Source organism: Stegostoma tigrinum, chromosome 14, assembly GCF_030684315.1.
Source record: "Stegostoma tigrinum isolate sSteTig4 chromosome 14, sSteTig4.hap1, whole genome shotgun sequence".
In the NCBI taxonomy this organism is placed as follows: Eukaryota; Metazoa; Chordata; class Chondrichthyes; order Orectolobiformes; family Stegostomatidae; genus Stegostoma; species Stegostoma tigrinum.
The window spans coordinates 50746575-50763668 of NC_081367.1; the positions used below are offsets into that span (position 1 = coordinate 50746575).

The 17094-nt window shown below is 38.8% G+C and overlaps 1 protein-coding gene across 4 annotated transcripts in view; it reads left to right on the plus strand.

The window, feature by feature from the left end:
- The window catches only part of vwa5b2 (von Willebrand factor A domain containing 5B2), a 119880-nt gene extending 102786 nt beyond the window's left edge, over window positions 1-17094 (plus strand). For 3 of the 4 annotated variants that reach the window (XM_059651141.1, XM_059651140.1, XM_059651142.1), the window contains exons 19-23: window positions 933-1013; window positions 8448-8531; window positions 14334-14403; window positions 14855-14978; window positions 16056-17094. In XM_059651141.1, the coding sequence (XP_059507124.1) occupies window positions 933-1013; window positions 8448-8531; window positions 14334-14403; window positions 14855-14978; window positions 16056-16823 (1127 nt within the window). In that variant the 3' untranslated portion in view covers window positions 16824-17094. The remainder of the gene's footprint in view (window positions 1-932; window positions 1014-8447; window positions 8532-14333; window positions 14404-14854; window positions 14979-16055) is intronic. The other variant, XM_059651143.1, reaches the window with a different exon arrangement.

Sequence of the window (17094 nt, forward strand, 5' to 3'; positions counted from 1 at the left end):
TAACACAAAAAAAGTCGTGGAGTGACAATCTGAGTGTGCCTGACTTTCTGGAAAATCTTGCCAATTTCTATGGACTGTTCACTTCTCACTCTGTCCTTGCACAATTTGTCTCCTACAGTTTTAGCTCATAACTGTGACTACATTTCAAGAAATGATTCATTAGTATTCTTCCAGGATCTAGACGCACAATGTAAATACAAGTTTTGTTTTATTAACTTATTGCACCACATTGCTTTGCCCCCTAACCCATCAACAAGTGACTTTCCAAGTCACAAATATATTCTTCATTCTGTGATAGATCTCATAATAGTGGCACAAGAATCCAGGTTGATGTCACTAATATATCTCAGATTTCCTCCTGAACAATAAGTTTTATCAGAGCTACACAAGAGCCAGTGTCCAACCAATAGAGTAATCTTGTCCTAATAATTACTGTCCCCTTTAGTCAATATAATTATAAAAAGTAACAGTAGGATAGAAGTTTCCTAACTGAAATTTACAAGTAATAATGATTTAATGATTTTACTTCGGATCCCATAAATTCTATCAGATAGTAAATAGTCATCATGAGTTTATCAGCAATGCCAATGAAGGGGAGAAAATATTCAAAGTTGTAATATTTATAAGTGATAGCTAAATTCAGCAGCATGCTCGAGAGGAAACCACAATCAGTTCTGTTAAATCTTCAGTCAAAGATTTTCTTGTGTTAAGTGCTTGACTTATATTTTATATTTGTTGAGGAATAGTAAGATACAAAAGTTTGCAACCTTCGTGCACAATTTTTGTGGTATATAAGGATTTTTTTATATACAATAGTTTCTAAAGCTTGCAGGAAATTTTCTGATAAGCATGAGCTAGGACAAATTTCAAGAGTAAGTATACATTGAATGAAACAGAATTGAAATTATAAGATATGTTTCTCTTTTTTACAGAGAAAGAAGAAATTCCAGCTTCTCCAACCAGCATGGGCTCTTCCTCATCCTCTGGGTGGGAAAGACAAAGTATCCTAGATGGTATATAATCTGTTTATCTTTAAGGAATGTTTTAGCAGTATTCACACTTATTCCCTGTCAGATCTTTACAAAACTGAGCCACCTACTAAAACATTACATGGAAATGTTGCAAATGCACTGAAATTGATTGAACACACTTGAAAACAATGTAAAATTTTGGTTTCTGTAAGATCTATGCTGTTGATTTTGGAATATTTGTCTCTTTTCATGGTCTACAATGCTGCAGCTCCTAATTAACCTTTTTCCTTTCTATGTCTGTCAACAAAACGTAAAAACTTCAAAATAGAGCCTTTGAATTGACATTGATTTATCCCCAAATGAATTGGTTGTTATCTAGGCAAACAAATGCGGAGAGATCATGACTGTTGTTGATGTAAGTGAGGCGAGGGAAGGAAAAAATTAGGGCGAGCGAGCATGGAAAAGTAAATTTCAGGAGGTAGATGTGCCAGAGGTAGTTGCTTTGTTTTAAGGGGAAGTGAAGCAATAAACATACAAAAGCGAGGAAGGCACAGGGTTATGTAGTGAAAAAATGGTTTTGACATTCACATTTGATTGCTCTGATAAAGAGCCAGCACAAATATGATGGATGAACTGATTCACATACTGGAGCAATGTTTGAACTTACAACGTTTTCACTTTAAAGTAACATACGCCATCAGGTGAGCTTGGCAAATAAGATGGATTTGGTTCCAGACTTATATGTTGTGCCATTATTGGTATTGCCCAGTCACTCAATGTATAATTGATTTAGGTCAGACAGCAGCAACAATCCCACCTCTAAAATTTCAAAGTCTTGGTATTTAGGTGCGCTGACTGCTCTGAACGCTGTACCAAAGGGTGGCTTAAACAACCAGATGTACAGAAAGTGCTCTGATAGTACATCTTTATTTTTCTGTTCAGCATTAATCTCTTGAATATGTCAGTAATTAAATTATTCTTCATTTGTGGTCTATGCTGGCCATCTGGCTGCTAGTTTTGAGTTTTGAGCTTCACTTTTATATCTTTTGTCTTGAAACCAATTACTGCTCCATCAGTTTACCCTTTATCATCAGAAAAATGAAGTCATCAATAACGCTCTCAAGTAGCATTTTCTTTGTAATAACCTGCTCTGTCTGAGTTCTGCTAGGACCACTCAGTTTCTGACCTCATTACAGCCTTGGCTCAAACGTAGATAGAAGAGCTGAGTTCCAAAGGAGAGGTGAAAGTGACAGCCCTTGACAACAAGGCCACATTCAACTGAGTGTGGCATCAAGGAGCCCTAGTAAAACTGGAATCAATGAGTATCAGAGTTATCCTTTCCACTGGTTGGAGTCATACCCGGCACATAGGAAGATGGTCATGGTTGTGGGAGGTCAGTCATTTCATCTCCAGGACATCTCTGCAGGAGTTCCTCAGGATAGTGGCCGAGGCCCACCCGGCTGCTTTATCATTGACCTTCCCTTCATCATGAGGTCAGAAGTGGAGATGTTCGCCAATGATTGCACAGTGTTTAGCACCATTCACAACTCTGCAGATATTGTTGTCACATGAAACAAGATCTAGACAATATCCAGGCTTGGGCTGAAAAGTCACAAATGACTTTTGCATTATACAAATGCTAGGCAATGATTGTGTCCAACAAGAGACAATCTAGCCACCACTCCTTAACATTCAATGGTGTTAGCATCACTGAATACCCCACTATCAAAATCCTGGGGATACTACTGACTAGAAGCTCAGCTGGACTTGCCACATAAATGCAAATGCTACAAGAGCAAGTCAGAGGCTAAGAATACTGTGGTGAGTAACTCACTTTCTGACTCTCCAAAGCCTGTCCATCATCTACAAGACACAAGTCAGGAGTGTGACAAAATACTCCCCACTTGTTGGATAGGTGCAGATCCAACAATAATCAAGAAGCTTAACACCATCTAGGACAAAGCAACCTGTTTGATTTGCACCACATCAACAAGAATTCACTCATTCTACCACCAACTCTCAGTAGCAGCAGTGTGTACTATCTACAAGATTCACTGCAGAAATTCATCAAAGATCCTTAGATAGCATCTTCAAAACCCACTACTGCACCCATCTAGAAGGACAAGGGCAGAAGATACATGGGAAGACTATCACCTGCAAGTTCCCCTTTAAACTACTAACCACCTTAATTTGGAAATATAATGCCAATCCTTCACTGTTACTGGGTTCAAAATCATGGGATTCCTTCTGTAAGAACATCATACAGCAATCTGGAGCACTTGGACTGCAGTAATTCAAAAAGTCAGCTGACCACTATCTTCTCAAGGGCAACTAGGGATAGGCAATAAAAGCTGGCCAGCCAACAATGCTCAGATCCCATGAGTGAATAAAAACAAGATTGGCAAATCAAGGCAAATAGGTCCAACTGTAAATATAACTGATTATTTTGATTATCTGATCAACGTTATCCTAGTGAGAGCCGAGCTCTTCCCTTGAACTTGTTTGAGAATTTACTAAAAGCCCACCAATAGGTGAAGAAAGAACAAATTTATCAGTGTTTAAAATACATTTACTTAGAACAGCATTCAGAAACTGAGCTGTAATATTACAGAATAGACACACGATGATGATGCAACAGAGAGGTGAGAAGAAGGACGTGAAGAGAGATGTCTTAACACCAGAGAGTTGTATTTCACCATCTGTCATATAAATAGCAATAAAAAATTGACAGTACTGAAGAAAGTGAGAGAACCTTACTCCAGGATAAAGATGAAACCAGGAGCGCTGGACATCAAGAAGAGTGATGAGAAAACAGCCTCTAAAAGTACATAGAACAGGACAATTCACAAGAATACCAGTTCAAGTGGAAATCATTTATACTGTAGGAGAGTTGTGTGTTAATTGGTTTACAAATAGACTGTGATTGAAAGCGGATTCTAATTGTTAGATTAGATAGGGTGGGCAGTGAGAGTCTTTTTCCTAGGATGATGACGTCGGCTTGTACGAGGGAGCATAGCTGTACATTGAGGGGTGATCAATTTAAGACAGATGTCAGAGGCAGGTTCCTTACTCAGAGAGTGATAAGGGCGTGGAATGCCCTGCCTGTCAATGTGGTTAACTCAGCCACATTAGGGGCATTTAAACAGTCCTTGGATAAGCATATGGATGACGAGGGGTTGGGCTTAGATTAGTTCACAGGTCAGTGCAACATCGAAGGCCGAAGGGCCTGTTCTGCACCGTATTGTTCTATGTTCTATGTGCAAACGCCCTGTCCATCCTCCTTCTCAACTTTCTGTCCCACCCTTTTCTTTGACCAAGGGTCTCTGCAACCCCTTACCTGCATTGAGATATCACCACCCCAACTAACTTCACCTAGCCCTTAGTTTAGTTCTGAGCTCCCTTCCCCCTCTCCACTCCTGATGAAGGGCCCCCAACCCAAAACATCGACTTTTCTGCTCCTCTGATGCTGCCTGATCTGTGCTCCTCCAGCTCCAAACAGTACCAACTCTGACTTCTAGCATCTGCAGTTTTTACTATTTCCTACTTAATAATGCTAGCAGCAAGGTTCGCACAAAGTATAGAATAAAGCATCATCTTACAGACTCCATTGAACAGCTTTTCAACCTGTAGATGTGAAATCAAAACAATGGTTTAAATTATAACATTGATACAGTGGGAATAGCATTCAGAGTACGTGCTCACAATCGATGATTTACTAATATGTACTGGCTGCTCAATGAAATTCCTCATCAACAGCACATCCTTGGAAAATACTGAATGAAAGGAATGCCTCTAAATTAGATAATGAACCTTGATACTTTAAGGCGGTCATATAAAATGATCATTCTACGTGTTCTCAAACTGGGCAAAACAGCAAAATTGAGTTTACCCTTCTGTAACTTTTCAGCTCAGTTGTGTTCTGAAGGAACATTCTGAGATTCTGTAATAGAATTGCTGTTATTGTTTTTACATTGGGTTTCGGAGATGGTGAAAGTCTATTACATTAAAGGAGTATCATACTTTGATGAAATTCAGCTTAACTGCTTTTTCTTATAGTGCATACTAAGTACATCTGGTAACAACATTATTGAAACAAAATACTGTGGGTGTTGAAAATTTGAAATAAAAACAAAATTCTGAGCAGGTCTGGCAGCAGGTCTGTGGAGAGACAGACTTAAGTATTTCAAATCAGTGACCTCACTTTATCTCTCCACAGACACTACCAAATGTGCAGAGTACAGTACTTCTCGCATTTTCTGTTTTTGCAACAGTATTATTGAAATGTGCTTCTGAGAATGTAGCTTTACCATGTTAAAAATAGCACAAGATAACATTAAATTTTCAACTTGCCACTCAGTTGCAAAACTCCAATTGTGAATAATCTACCCAAATGCAAATGACCAAATTGTTGTTTGTATGAAAATCAATTGAAATAAAAATTGGACTGTTCCTTTTGCTAGACAGCCTGTCTACGATGTGGGTTTTGTGTTCAGGCACAGTTATATCTAAATTGAAGGAAGTTACTACCTGGGGTGAAAATATTTTATGTGCTTTAGAACTTCTGCTGCCGATTGTGTGATGTGGAATGTCTGAAAATATTGCCCAGACCATTAAAATTACACCTGGGTGTAGGTCAGGGTAAGAGCTTTTGTCACACTGAAGGTGTGTTAAGGTATTAATTGTTCATTAAATCCTTATTAAATAGCAATTAATGGGAATAACACAATTTTACTTCATTCACATGATGCATCTGCTTTATATAACCACTTTTAGTGTTCACGTGGTGTCCTACTCTGAGCCAGGAGGCCTGGGTTCAAGTCCCATCTGCTCTAGAGATGGGTAATAACATCCCTGAACAGGTTGATTAGAAAATATCTACTACCATTGTTAATGTTCTTGTGGTACACTGGTATTAAATATCACTACTTCTGAACAAAGCAATCTGGGTTCAAGTCCTACCTGGTCTGGGAGGTGTCTTATAACATATCTAGAAAATACCTATCTTCCAATTGTTCAGCAATTGCTTTTATTTACATAACGGTTTGCTGTTTCTACGTAACAACAGAGGCTACACTTCAAAGATCACATCATCGGCTGTAATGTGCTTTGGAATGCCTCTGATTGTGAAAGGCATTCTAGAAATGCAAGTTTTTTCCTGTATTGTATTTAACATGTTGTCACCTCAGATTAACCCATACTAAGGAAACAATTTAATGTAGTATTAGATGGATGGAGATTGCTGATAAATTGTTTAGTGATGGCTTTGTAGTATTGTTAGCTGCTTGCCTCCATACATTGCAGACCTTCTCTCTTCCTACCATGGCAGGTGGTGGAATTTGAATTCAATAAATGTCTGGAATTAAGAATCTAATGATGACCATGAATCCATTGTCAATTGTCGGAAAAACCCATCTGGTTCACTAGTGTCCTTTAGGAAAGGAAACTGTCATTCTCACCTGGCCTGGACTACATGTGACTCCAGACCCACAGCATTGTGGTTGACTCTCAACTGCCCTCTGGGCAATTAGGGATGGTTGATAAATGCTGCCCAGCCAGCAATACCCTCATCCTATGAATGAATAAAGCAGGAGATTATTCAATTCCATTTCTGGGAGTCACAGTTTTTTGAGATGCCTGTTTTGTCGCCTGCCCAGTAACCCAAGTGTGATATAGCAACAGCTACAGAAATTCTGTGCATGCATTGGCACCCCATCCATCCATGAATTCATTCTTAAAAATGGTTATTTTGGTGCAATGGATATACTTTGTCCTGTTCATTTTTAAAGACTGCTTCACTTGGCTGGCAAGACAGTTTCGATGGAAATATGTGTTTTAAAACCAATTTGATAAAAGAAATACAGCTGCTTGATAATATAGAATTGAAACAAACCTGCTTATAAGCAGGAGTGGTTTAAACACAGAATCCCAGTCTATCGCTCTGACAACACATAGGACTTTTGCCTGCTGGCACGTTGCGCCCTATCAGCACATTTGTGACCTGGTGCATTTATACGAATCAACGAGGTGCTTGTAAAATTTATGATGCAGGCGGGTGCTCCTAGCTGTTGAGGAGGTGAAAGGTTCATACAGGACTTTGCCACACTCTTAAATAGTACTAGGCAAAGTCAATCTGAATAGCTGAAAAGGTGTCTGGTCTCCAAAAGACAATTTGTCTAGGATTTCTATAGCTTTTCTGAAGTTACAGCAGACAGTCAGATTAACCCCTGGGAAGATGTGTCCAGTTTATGACAAAGCATCTGATTTTGAATACTAGAAAATTGTGAATCTCGCTTTTACTGAGAAACCAGAATATCAGAATCTAATGAGCTGCTTATCAGACTTGGTGAATTAATTGAGAATCCGTTTTATGCCATTTTTACTTCATTCTTGCAAGTTCACCTCAACTTAAACATGTTTGAAGAACAGGCGCATAATTTAAATATGTCAATTTACTTTTTGCTTCTGAATAATCATCATCATTTTCGTATCTCATTGGCTTGTAATATCCCCACAGAGTATCAAGAAAAGTGTGGAATGTTTAAATTATGAGAGACTATGGAAATAATGTAGAAATCTAGAGACCCTGTTCCATGAAACAGGATCTTCATATTATCATGGATGGTAGGGCAGAAATGTGGGTCAAGACGAGCATGCATTAAGAACAGTCAGCAAAAAGTGTTTTGCAATTGCAACTTTGTGACTGTATTTTCTAGCTGTATTCTGTTTGAATACTCCTGATTTTTTAAAAAAATTATCTCCTCTGTTCTTGACTTGCAGAAAATGACCAAATAAATTCAGATTAATATCATTCCTTTTTAAAGCTGCTTTCAAGAACCATGGTTGGCAGCTACGAGTCTGTACGCAGCCATTTTCGGCAATGTAAGCTAACTGACTATCAGGCCCTTATATAACAATGGGAGAGAATTGGCAAGTCACTTTATTTCACACTCAGATGTTTCTAACATAAAAAAGCAAAAAGTCTGGAGAATCGCAGCAGGTCTGGCAGCACGTGTGTACAGAGAAACAAACTTAAAAGCAGAGTCCAATGTTACTCTTTCTATGTATGCTGCTTTCTGAATTTCACCCAGTCAGATACCAGGGGTAGCATGGTGGCTCAGTGGTTAGCATGACTACATCACAGGGACCTAAGTTCAATTCCACCCTTAGGTGACTGTCTGTGTGGAGTTTGCACATTCTCCCTGTGTCAGTGTGGGTTTCCTCTGGTTTCTCCAGTTTCCTCCCACAGTCCAAAGATGTACAGGTTAGGTGGATCAGCTGGAGGAAATGCAAGGTTACGAGGATGGCTTGGGTCTGGGTCGGCTACTCTTTGGAGGACTGTTAAGGGCTGAATGGCCTGCTTCCACACTATAGGGTTTCAGTGACAGTGCATTTTGCTCTGTGACCAATGCATTGCTGTAGCCCCTTCTATCTGAAAAATGTACTCAAACAATACACTTCTTTTCTTTGCTAATGAAGACACAGCTAATTCCCACTGTGAGGAGGTCGTCATGGAAATCATTGACTTGGAGGCTGAAGTGTTTGGAGAGAACAGTGATCCTGGTTTGTGCAAGTATATACTTCGATGTAGCAATGAATTATATTTGTCAAGATTAGATTAGTTTCTTTGCGTTTCCATAAAATATACATGTAATTTCAACGCAGTGACATGCACAACAATGCCTATGCAGTCATTCTGTGCTATTTTGTTTTTGTTTACAGAGGAGTCAAGTATCTGTGCACTCTAAGGCTTAACTCAACTGTTTGAGCCTTCCATGATAGTTGAGCCAGGCACCATCCTAGTTATAGATTTTTCTAAGAATTTTAATGAATTTAAGAGGGAGTCGGTGAGAGTCATTCATTGTGTTTGAGGAAATGACGGAGGTGGTAACTGAAGAAAACACATAGCTGTGAAGAATCATAGAATGGTTACAGTGTGGGAACCATTGGGTTGTTATTTCTTTGTCCACCTGCTGGAACATAAATTCACCTTGACCATCTCCCCTGCCTTTGCCCTTAGCCCTTCAATCTTTTCTTCTGCCTCCACCAGACTCTAAGGAAGTGCATTCCAGATCCTAACTACACATTGCATAAAAACATTTTTCCTCACGGTGAGTTGTACCTTGGTTAAAGGCCTAACCTACTGCATTGCTTTATAATTTTAACTTTGCGCAATACTGAAGTGGCTTTTTTTTATCTTCCCATCTGGAATTGTGTCAGCTGGTTGAGTAGTGCTGCCATTTCTACAACTCGCTGCAAGTTCCACCTCTAGCATGTTGCAAACAGTCACTGGTTTTTATATTGTATTTGATCAACAAATGACATAATTACTATCTTGCACAGGAAAGCTCAGACACACATGTAGCAAGGACAGTTTGAGACGCTTTTGAGGAGAATAAATAATATGTCCACATTTAAAAATGTAAAAACTTGATGTGTTTTTTTTAAAAGCGCTGGGGTCTAGAAAGAAGTTCAAAAAGATGTGAGGTCAAGATTTAGCATCTGAAACAGGGAAGAAATGGTAATTGTCTCCCGGTTTACAATCTCTAGATCTGCATCATATTGAACTGTTTTGATTGATACGTTTCACATATTTCTATGTGGTCAAGCATTTGTATTTTTATAATTAAATTAAATGGTATTTCATAAAGCATTTCATTAATGAAAATAAAGAATGTGCTGCACTGAAGCAGTAATCATTTAAGGAGGTATTTGCAGTAGGTAACATGGATTTGTATGGAGCATGTGCATCATGTACTTGTATCTTTTTAAAAAAGAACATAGTTGCCAATATTCTCAGTTTCCTCTTCAGATTTTCTCTGGTGAAAATACTGACCTTAATGAAGATATACTTCGACATACATTAACATCTTTCCAGTATTTCACCTCGCTGGCCATTCTACATGTGTGAGTCTGGACAATACCACAGACAGTCTGAATGTGCATAATATAGGATATGATGATTGTTGAGATTGTTGGCTGATGTATCTCTCTCTGTGCAGCACAGATGCATAGGCTGAAGGGTGGTATAGTCATTAGGTTATTCCCGAGCTAATGTTCTAGGGAATATGGGTTCAAACACCAGCATGGGAAATGGTGAAAATTTAATTCAATCAAAATCTGGAATTAAAAGCTTGTGCAATGTTAATTGATTGCCACAAAACCAACCTGGTTCCCTAATGACCCTTAGAGAGGGAACTCTACCATTCTTGTCGGCACGTGTATGACTCCTAAACAATGTGGCCAACTCTTAACAATTAGGGAAGAGAAATAAATGCTGGCCCAACCTGTGACACCCACATCCCCTGTACAAATTAAAAAGAAAATGCTGCTCACCTGAAATCTGCTAAGCTGTGGTACAGCATGCATTGAAATTGGGATCTTTTGGTTTCCATAGTGTCCACAGATGTCACTGTATCAGCCAATGGCTTAAAAGAGGGTGTAAAAACAGAAACTGCTGGAAGTACCAAGCAAGTCAGGCAACAACTTTAATGCTTCAAGTTGATGACTCCTCATCACTTTAACTTTGTTCCTCTCCACAGATGCTGCCTGACTTGCTCAGCATTGCTGGCATTTTCTATTTTTATTTCAGTTTTTCAACATCTGCAGTATTTTGTTTGACTCAAAGGCAGCAGGATTTACAGCTGAACTCAGCAGACAAAATCTATTCACTCACTAAACAAACTCTGATTAAACAACATCCTAATGTAGTCTGAAGAGGCTATTTAAGTAGAGTGTTTTTACAAACTGCAATGAACAGAAAACGGCTAGCAGCAACTCCTATTAAAAACAGGGCTTTTAATACGAGTTTTTAAAAGCAACTAATTGAAGTGTCTGGAGATTGTTCCACATAAATAATGCATGTTAAATCAATCAAACTCTTATAGTGGTGGTTATTACTCAATTCTTTCTGTTTTAGCCAGGATGTGGTGATCTTACTATATACAGCTGTACTTTTCCCCAGGGCAGGGTTGACTGCCACGCGGGGTCATAGTTTTAAGGTGTTAGGAGGAAGGTATAGAGGAGAGGTCAGAGGGAGGTTCTTCACTCAGAGAGTTGTGAGCGCATGGAATAGTTTACCAGTGGTAGTCGTGGAAGCGGAGTCATTAGTGACATTTAAGCGACTGCTGGACATGCACATGGACAGCAGTGAATTGAAGGGAATGTAGGTTGGGTTATTTTATTTTTGGATTAGGATTATTCCACGGCACAACATCGTGGGCCGAAGGGTCTGTACTGTGCTGTACTTTTCTATGTTCTATGTATCACTTCCATTTGACTCATTGGTTCTATATACTAGGGACCAGGGAAGATTTATATCAATTTTGGGATAACACATAATATCTTAAAATATTGAAAAATAAAAGGATCAAATACTGTGTGGATCGGTCATCAATTAGGGCTGCTTGTTGATGAAACTAATACTGTAAAAGTATTTTGGAGTGTTTTGATTTTAAATTGGCACTTTGGAATTGTACACATGGATAATGCTTAACTGTAAAACTTACACATTACAATTTTTATGCGTTATAAAAGTAATCAATTATAAACTCTAAACTTTTCACAACATCACCCTCTAATGGTAGCCAGGTGAAAGAAATGCAATCTTCTTTTCTATAAAGCTAATGCGAACTCCACTTGATCGACCCAAGGCGCACCATTTATAGGCACAATGTCTGTCATCAAGTTAGTAGTTGAAGTCTTTTAAGGCTAATCAGAAATTTGCTTGCTTTAACTGTTGAATTTCATTTCATCAATCTGATATTATCAGGTTGAACGTGGTTTTGTAATTCTTATATAGTTATACATTATTAGACATACTTGATTATGGATTTATTTAGCGGTTTTAGTGTTTCAGGGAATTCCAAGTTCAAATTTCTGGATCTTTTACAAATTTTCTCCAGCTTAACTGCCGACCTAAAAAAACACATTCTGCATTTGAAGAGGCAGAGATTAACAAAGAATAGTCAGCATGGTTTTGTTAAGGAGAGGTCATGTCTGACCAACCTAACTGAATTGTTTGAAGGGAAGACCCAGGTATGTAAATAAGAGCAATGCTTTCAATGTGGTCTACTTGGACATCAACAAGGCTTTTGACAGTAAAGAGAAGTGCCCATTAAATCTAAGGAAACTTGGCACAAATGACTTAGTTGCAGAAAGCTGAGGGGAATAGTTGAGAGAGATAGTAGGAACTGCCGATGCTGGAGAATCTGAGATAACATGGTGTGGAGCTGGATGAACACAGCAGGCCAAGCAGCATCAGAGGAGCAGGAAAGCTTGACGTTTCGGGCCGGGACCCTTCTTCAGAAAAGGGGGGTGTGAAGGGGATTCTGAAATAAATAGGGAGACGGGGGAGGCGGATAGAAGATGGATAAAGGAGAAGATAGGCGGAGAGGAGACAGACAAGTCAAAGAGGCAGGGTTAGAGCCAGAGAAGGTGAATGTAGGTGGGGAGTTAGGGGGGATAGGTCAGTCCAGGGAGGACAGACAGGTCGGGGTGGGGGGGGGGGTGGCGGGATGAGGTTAGTAGGTAGGGAATGGGAGTGGGGCTTGAGGTGGGAGGAGTGGTTAGGGAGGCGAGGACTAGCTGGGCTGGTTTTGGCATGTGGTCGGGGGAGGGGAGATTTTGAAGCTTGTGAAATCCACATTGACACCCTTGGGCTGCCGAGTTCCCAAGCGAAATATGAGATGCTGTTCCTGCATCTTTTGGGTGGTGTCATTGTGGCAATGCAGGAGGCCCAGGATGGACATGTCATCTGAGGAGTGGGAGGGGTAATTGAAATGGTTCACAACTGGGAGGGTAATAGTTGAGATGTTTTTATGACTGGAGGCCAGTGTCCAGTGAGGTCCCACAGGGGTCAGTTTAGGGACTCTTGGTGCTTGTGACTTACATAAATGATACAGACTTGAATGTAGGAGTTTGATCAATCAAGTTCACACATGATACAAAAATTGGTGAGGTGGTAAACTGTGAGGACGATAGTCTTAGACTGCATGTAGAAGGACTGGTCACATAGGCTGTCCAGTGGTAAATGGAACTCAATCCAGATAAGTGTGAGGTGATGCACTTGGACAAGACAAACAAGGCAAGGGAATACTTGAAGAACAGTGGGGCCCTCATAAGCACCAAAGATGAAAGTGACCTTGGTGTGCATGTCCACCAGCCCCTAAAGGTAGTAGGACAGGTGGAAATAGCAGTTAAAAAAGCACATGGGATACTCGCTGAGGCTTAGAGTTTATGTGCAGAGAAGTTATACTGAAATGGTACAAAACATTGGCTGGGCCACAGCTAAAATATTGTGCGCAATTCTGGAATCCACATTATAGGAGGGACTTGATAGCTTTGGAGAGGGTGCAGAGGAGATTCAATAGCATGTTACCTGAACTAGAGGGTTTAATTAATGAAGAGGAGTTTGAGAGGCAACATAATTCAAGTGTGTAAAATTATGAGGGACATAGTTAGAGGAGACAGGAAGAAACTTGCCCCCTTGATAGAGAGATCAATGACCAGAGGGCTTAGATTTAAGGTAAGAGGCCAAAGGTTTAGAAGGGATGTGAGCAAACACTTCTTCACCCACAGGGTGGTACAAATCTGAAAATCACTGCCATTGAGGGTGGTAGGGGCGGAAACCCTCATAACATTTAAGAAACATTCAGATGTGCATTTGTGACGCCAAATTATACAAGGCTATGAGCCAAATGCTGGAAAATGGAATTAGAATAGTTAGGTGGTTGTCTTTGACTGGTGCAGACTTGCTGGGCCCAATGACCATCTTCTGTTCTGTAGATCTCTATGACTCTATCTATGCTCTATATCCCTCCTAGAACTGTCTGTTTCTGAAATGAACATCAAATTCAGTTTACTCAAATTAAGAAGCTTACACAAACATTAAAATTACAGCAGACAAGATTGTCAAATTATGTTAGCATTAATTCCGATATATTTTATTTGAATGTCAATAATTAGAGCAGGAAAACAAACTATACATCCTGTTGAAGACTTTCAAATCAGTTATAAATCTCTATTTTGATCCAAAGAATGCACTGCCTGATATCTGAACTACATTTGAATCACAAATGATTTCATAAATATTTGTGTGGTGACAGCTTGACATTGGCATATGGCTAATAAAGTGGATTATTAATTTAAATCAAAAATATTATAATTTCAAGGAGGATTTGCATTATTAGGATTATATTTTTATTTTGAGTACAAGTTAATATATTATTTTATGCAATATTATTGGAAAGCATCTTTTCTACATTGGATAAGAATATAAAACCTACAAATCGTGGTTACTGACATTTAACTTGATTTTCAGTTTGACTTCTGCACAAAATAACAGCAGTTTTTGCATTCTTCCAGGTAATGCACAGAGCCCATCAACAGTCTCGGTACGATCACAAAAATCATTTGAAAGTTTCTTTGGATCCAGGTATCCTAATTTATTTGATTCTTAACTGAGTATAATCACAACAACTGTCAAATGTTTTTACACAAAATGGCATACAGAATTATTTCCATCTGGATAAAATAGCATGTCAATGAGAATTACTCTGCGGCATTCCACCGAGGGTATGAAAAATTCTCAAATGGATATATTAAAACAGGTCCTAACCATAGCAACTCCTTTGTGACTACAATAATTATTTTTCTGTCAGTACTATGATCTACCAAATAGATGGACAAGACTGCACAGAGTGTTATAAATATGTTTAGGCATTATTAACTCAATTGTTTTGGTTTTATCAAATAAACACACATGCACCAGAGGATTAAAGCTAAAACACCCTTGCTGTACTTTAGAATGTTCTGCTTCTGTAATACGAATCTTTCACTGATTCACTCAACTTGCCAACCCACATTTTTTTTTCTCACTTTGTAAGATTCAGCCTGGGAAGGTACAGAAGCCCTAGTCAGACAGGGAAGTACATACCAATAAAACCCAACTGTTTGTCTATCAAGCTGGACACCTCTCCTGAAGAAGTGATTAATGATTATCTGCCACTGGTAAGAAAAACCGTGAACATTTTACTTTGATTAGCTTCTATAAACTGAAGTAACAGAATTTATTTGAGCTTAACATGGATATTTGCTGCAAAAGCAAATATTAACTTATGTTGTTGTATTACCACTGCGCATAAGCATCATTGATGATTGAAGTCTATTTCATAATGACACAAGAACAATCAGAATGATTCCTACTTCATCCAACAGACAACACACAAATTTGCCTTAGCATGGATTTTATTGTTTCTTATTCTATATACAGATAGTTAGCCCAAATAAAACTGATATTTATCCATGATCACTGAAGACAGTCAAGTATCAAACTGGCTTGATAATCAAATGTTCTTCTATTGATGATATTCTTGTTGGATGAATGTGTCTGTCAATTGGTAGTTGAGCACAAAATTATACAAGCAACTCTATAATAATCAATCTCTTTATAACTGTTCAAGTGGTTTTGATAACACTTCGAAATATTTGCCACATGGGAATTGTATACACTGCATTTACAGAAAATTCTATGTAATGTATGAAGTGCTTTTTGGTGTTTATTCTTAGAACACTGCTTGTGAATAGACTTTGAGACAGACTCTTTTGAACAGATTGATTGGGGGAATTTAAAGACAGGAGTAGCATCTCCCAAACAAATGACTTTTCAATGCTCATGGATGTAATTTAGGATAAAAAGAAAGAACTGCAGATGCTGGAAATCAGAAATAAAAACAGAAATTGCTGGAAAAGCTGAAAAGGCCTGGCTGCATCTATGAAGTGAAAACAGTACAAGTTTCAAGTGCAGTGGCTCTTCTTTAGGAAATTTCTGTGATAGAATTTTGGGTTTGGACCAAGTTAAGGGTTTTCTTGAACGTATGTGATAAATGGCTCCCCTTTTCTATGAAAGAATTATAATTTTGCTTAATGAGTTTTTATTGCTTCATCTCTGAAAGATTAACATTTCAAACGTTTAATTACATGCAAATTAATTCTCTGCTTGCTTGCTACACGTGTGGTTAGGAGGGCTGCATAGAAAAAACAATACTTATGCAAAAAATGGCGTTAATTTGGATTTTCTTATTTCAGGTGCAATTACAGTTGGCATCTGGAGCATTTCTCCTCAATGAAGCCTTTTCTGAAGCTGTTCAGATTCCCCTGGATCGACTGAGAAGAGCTTCACCATTCCCATGTCATCGAGCAAGTCTTAGCCCAACTTCACGGTGCGTGTCATCACGTACATCGAGCAGCAAAACTGAAACTTCCCTCAGAATGGAGACCTCCATCCAGTGTGAAAATGAGACAGAATGTAGTGTTAGTAAGAACCTGCATTCACTGTCTGAAAATGATCAAGGAAATAATGAAGGAAATAGAGAAATTTTAAAGAAAATTACATGGTGTGACCATGAAGGTGTTTTAGATGGCAATAATTCTCCAGCAAGCCTCCACAATTCATTCAGTGCCAGTACTGACGGTCTGAGCACCAGCCTTCAGCAAGTTGATAGTGGCAGGGGCTCTGAAACAGATCTATATGAAAACTCACCTGTCACCTCAGAAACCAGTGGTGCCTTTTACGAGTCAGCAAGCGATCTGAATACACAGTGCTACGATTTGGAAGGTATGAGCTGGGCAACTGCTGTGGCGCTGGGATGGCTTGAACATCAGTGTGCTGGATACTTTCTGGAATGGGAGCTCATTGCTGCCAAGGCAGACACATGGCTGCACTCACAGCAGCTTCCTGAACATCAAACTGTCAATGGACTGAAGGGAGCAACTCGACAACTTTTCCTCCTGCTCCGTCACTGGGATGAGAACATTAAGCTCAATATGTTGTGTTATAATCCCAATAATATGTAAATGTAGACGTTCAGTGATACTGTGTACTTTATAAAAACTTTAAATTGCAGCACAGAAAATTAAATTATAATGCCTGAATGAAAAAAAGCAAATACATAAAAAGAAACTCTGCAACTTTGGATGGATTATAGCTTTTTCTGCTATTTAAGTGATCATTGTGACTGTAGCATTCTATTAATTATAAAATGCGTGGTGCAGATTTCAAAATATATACTTTCTACCACGTATGAAAAAGATTCTGATACTGATTGTTGAATTATAAATATCATAA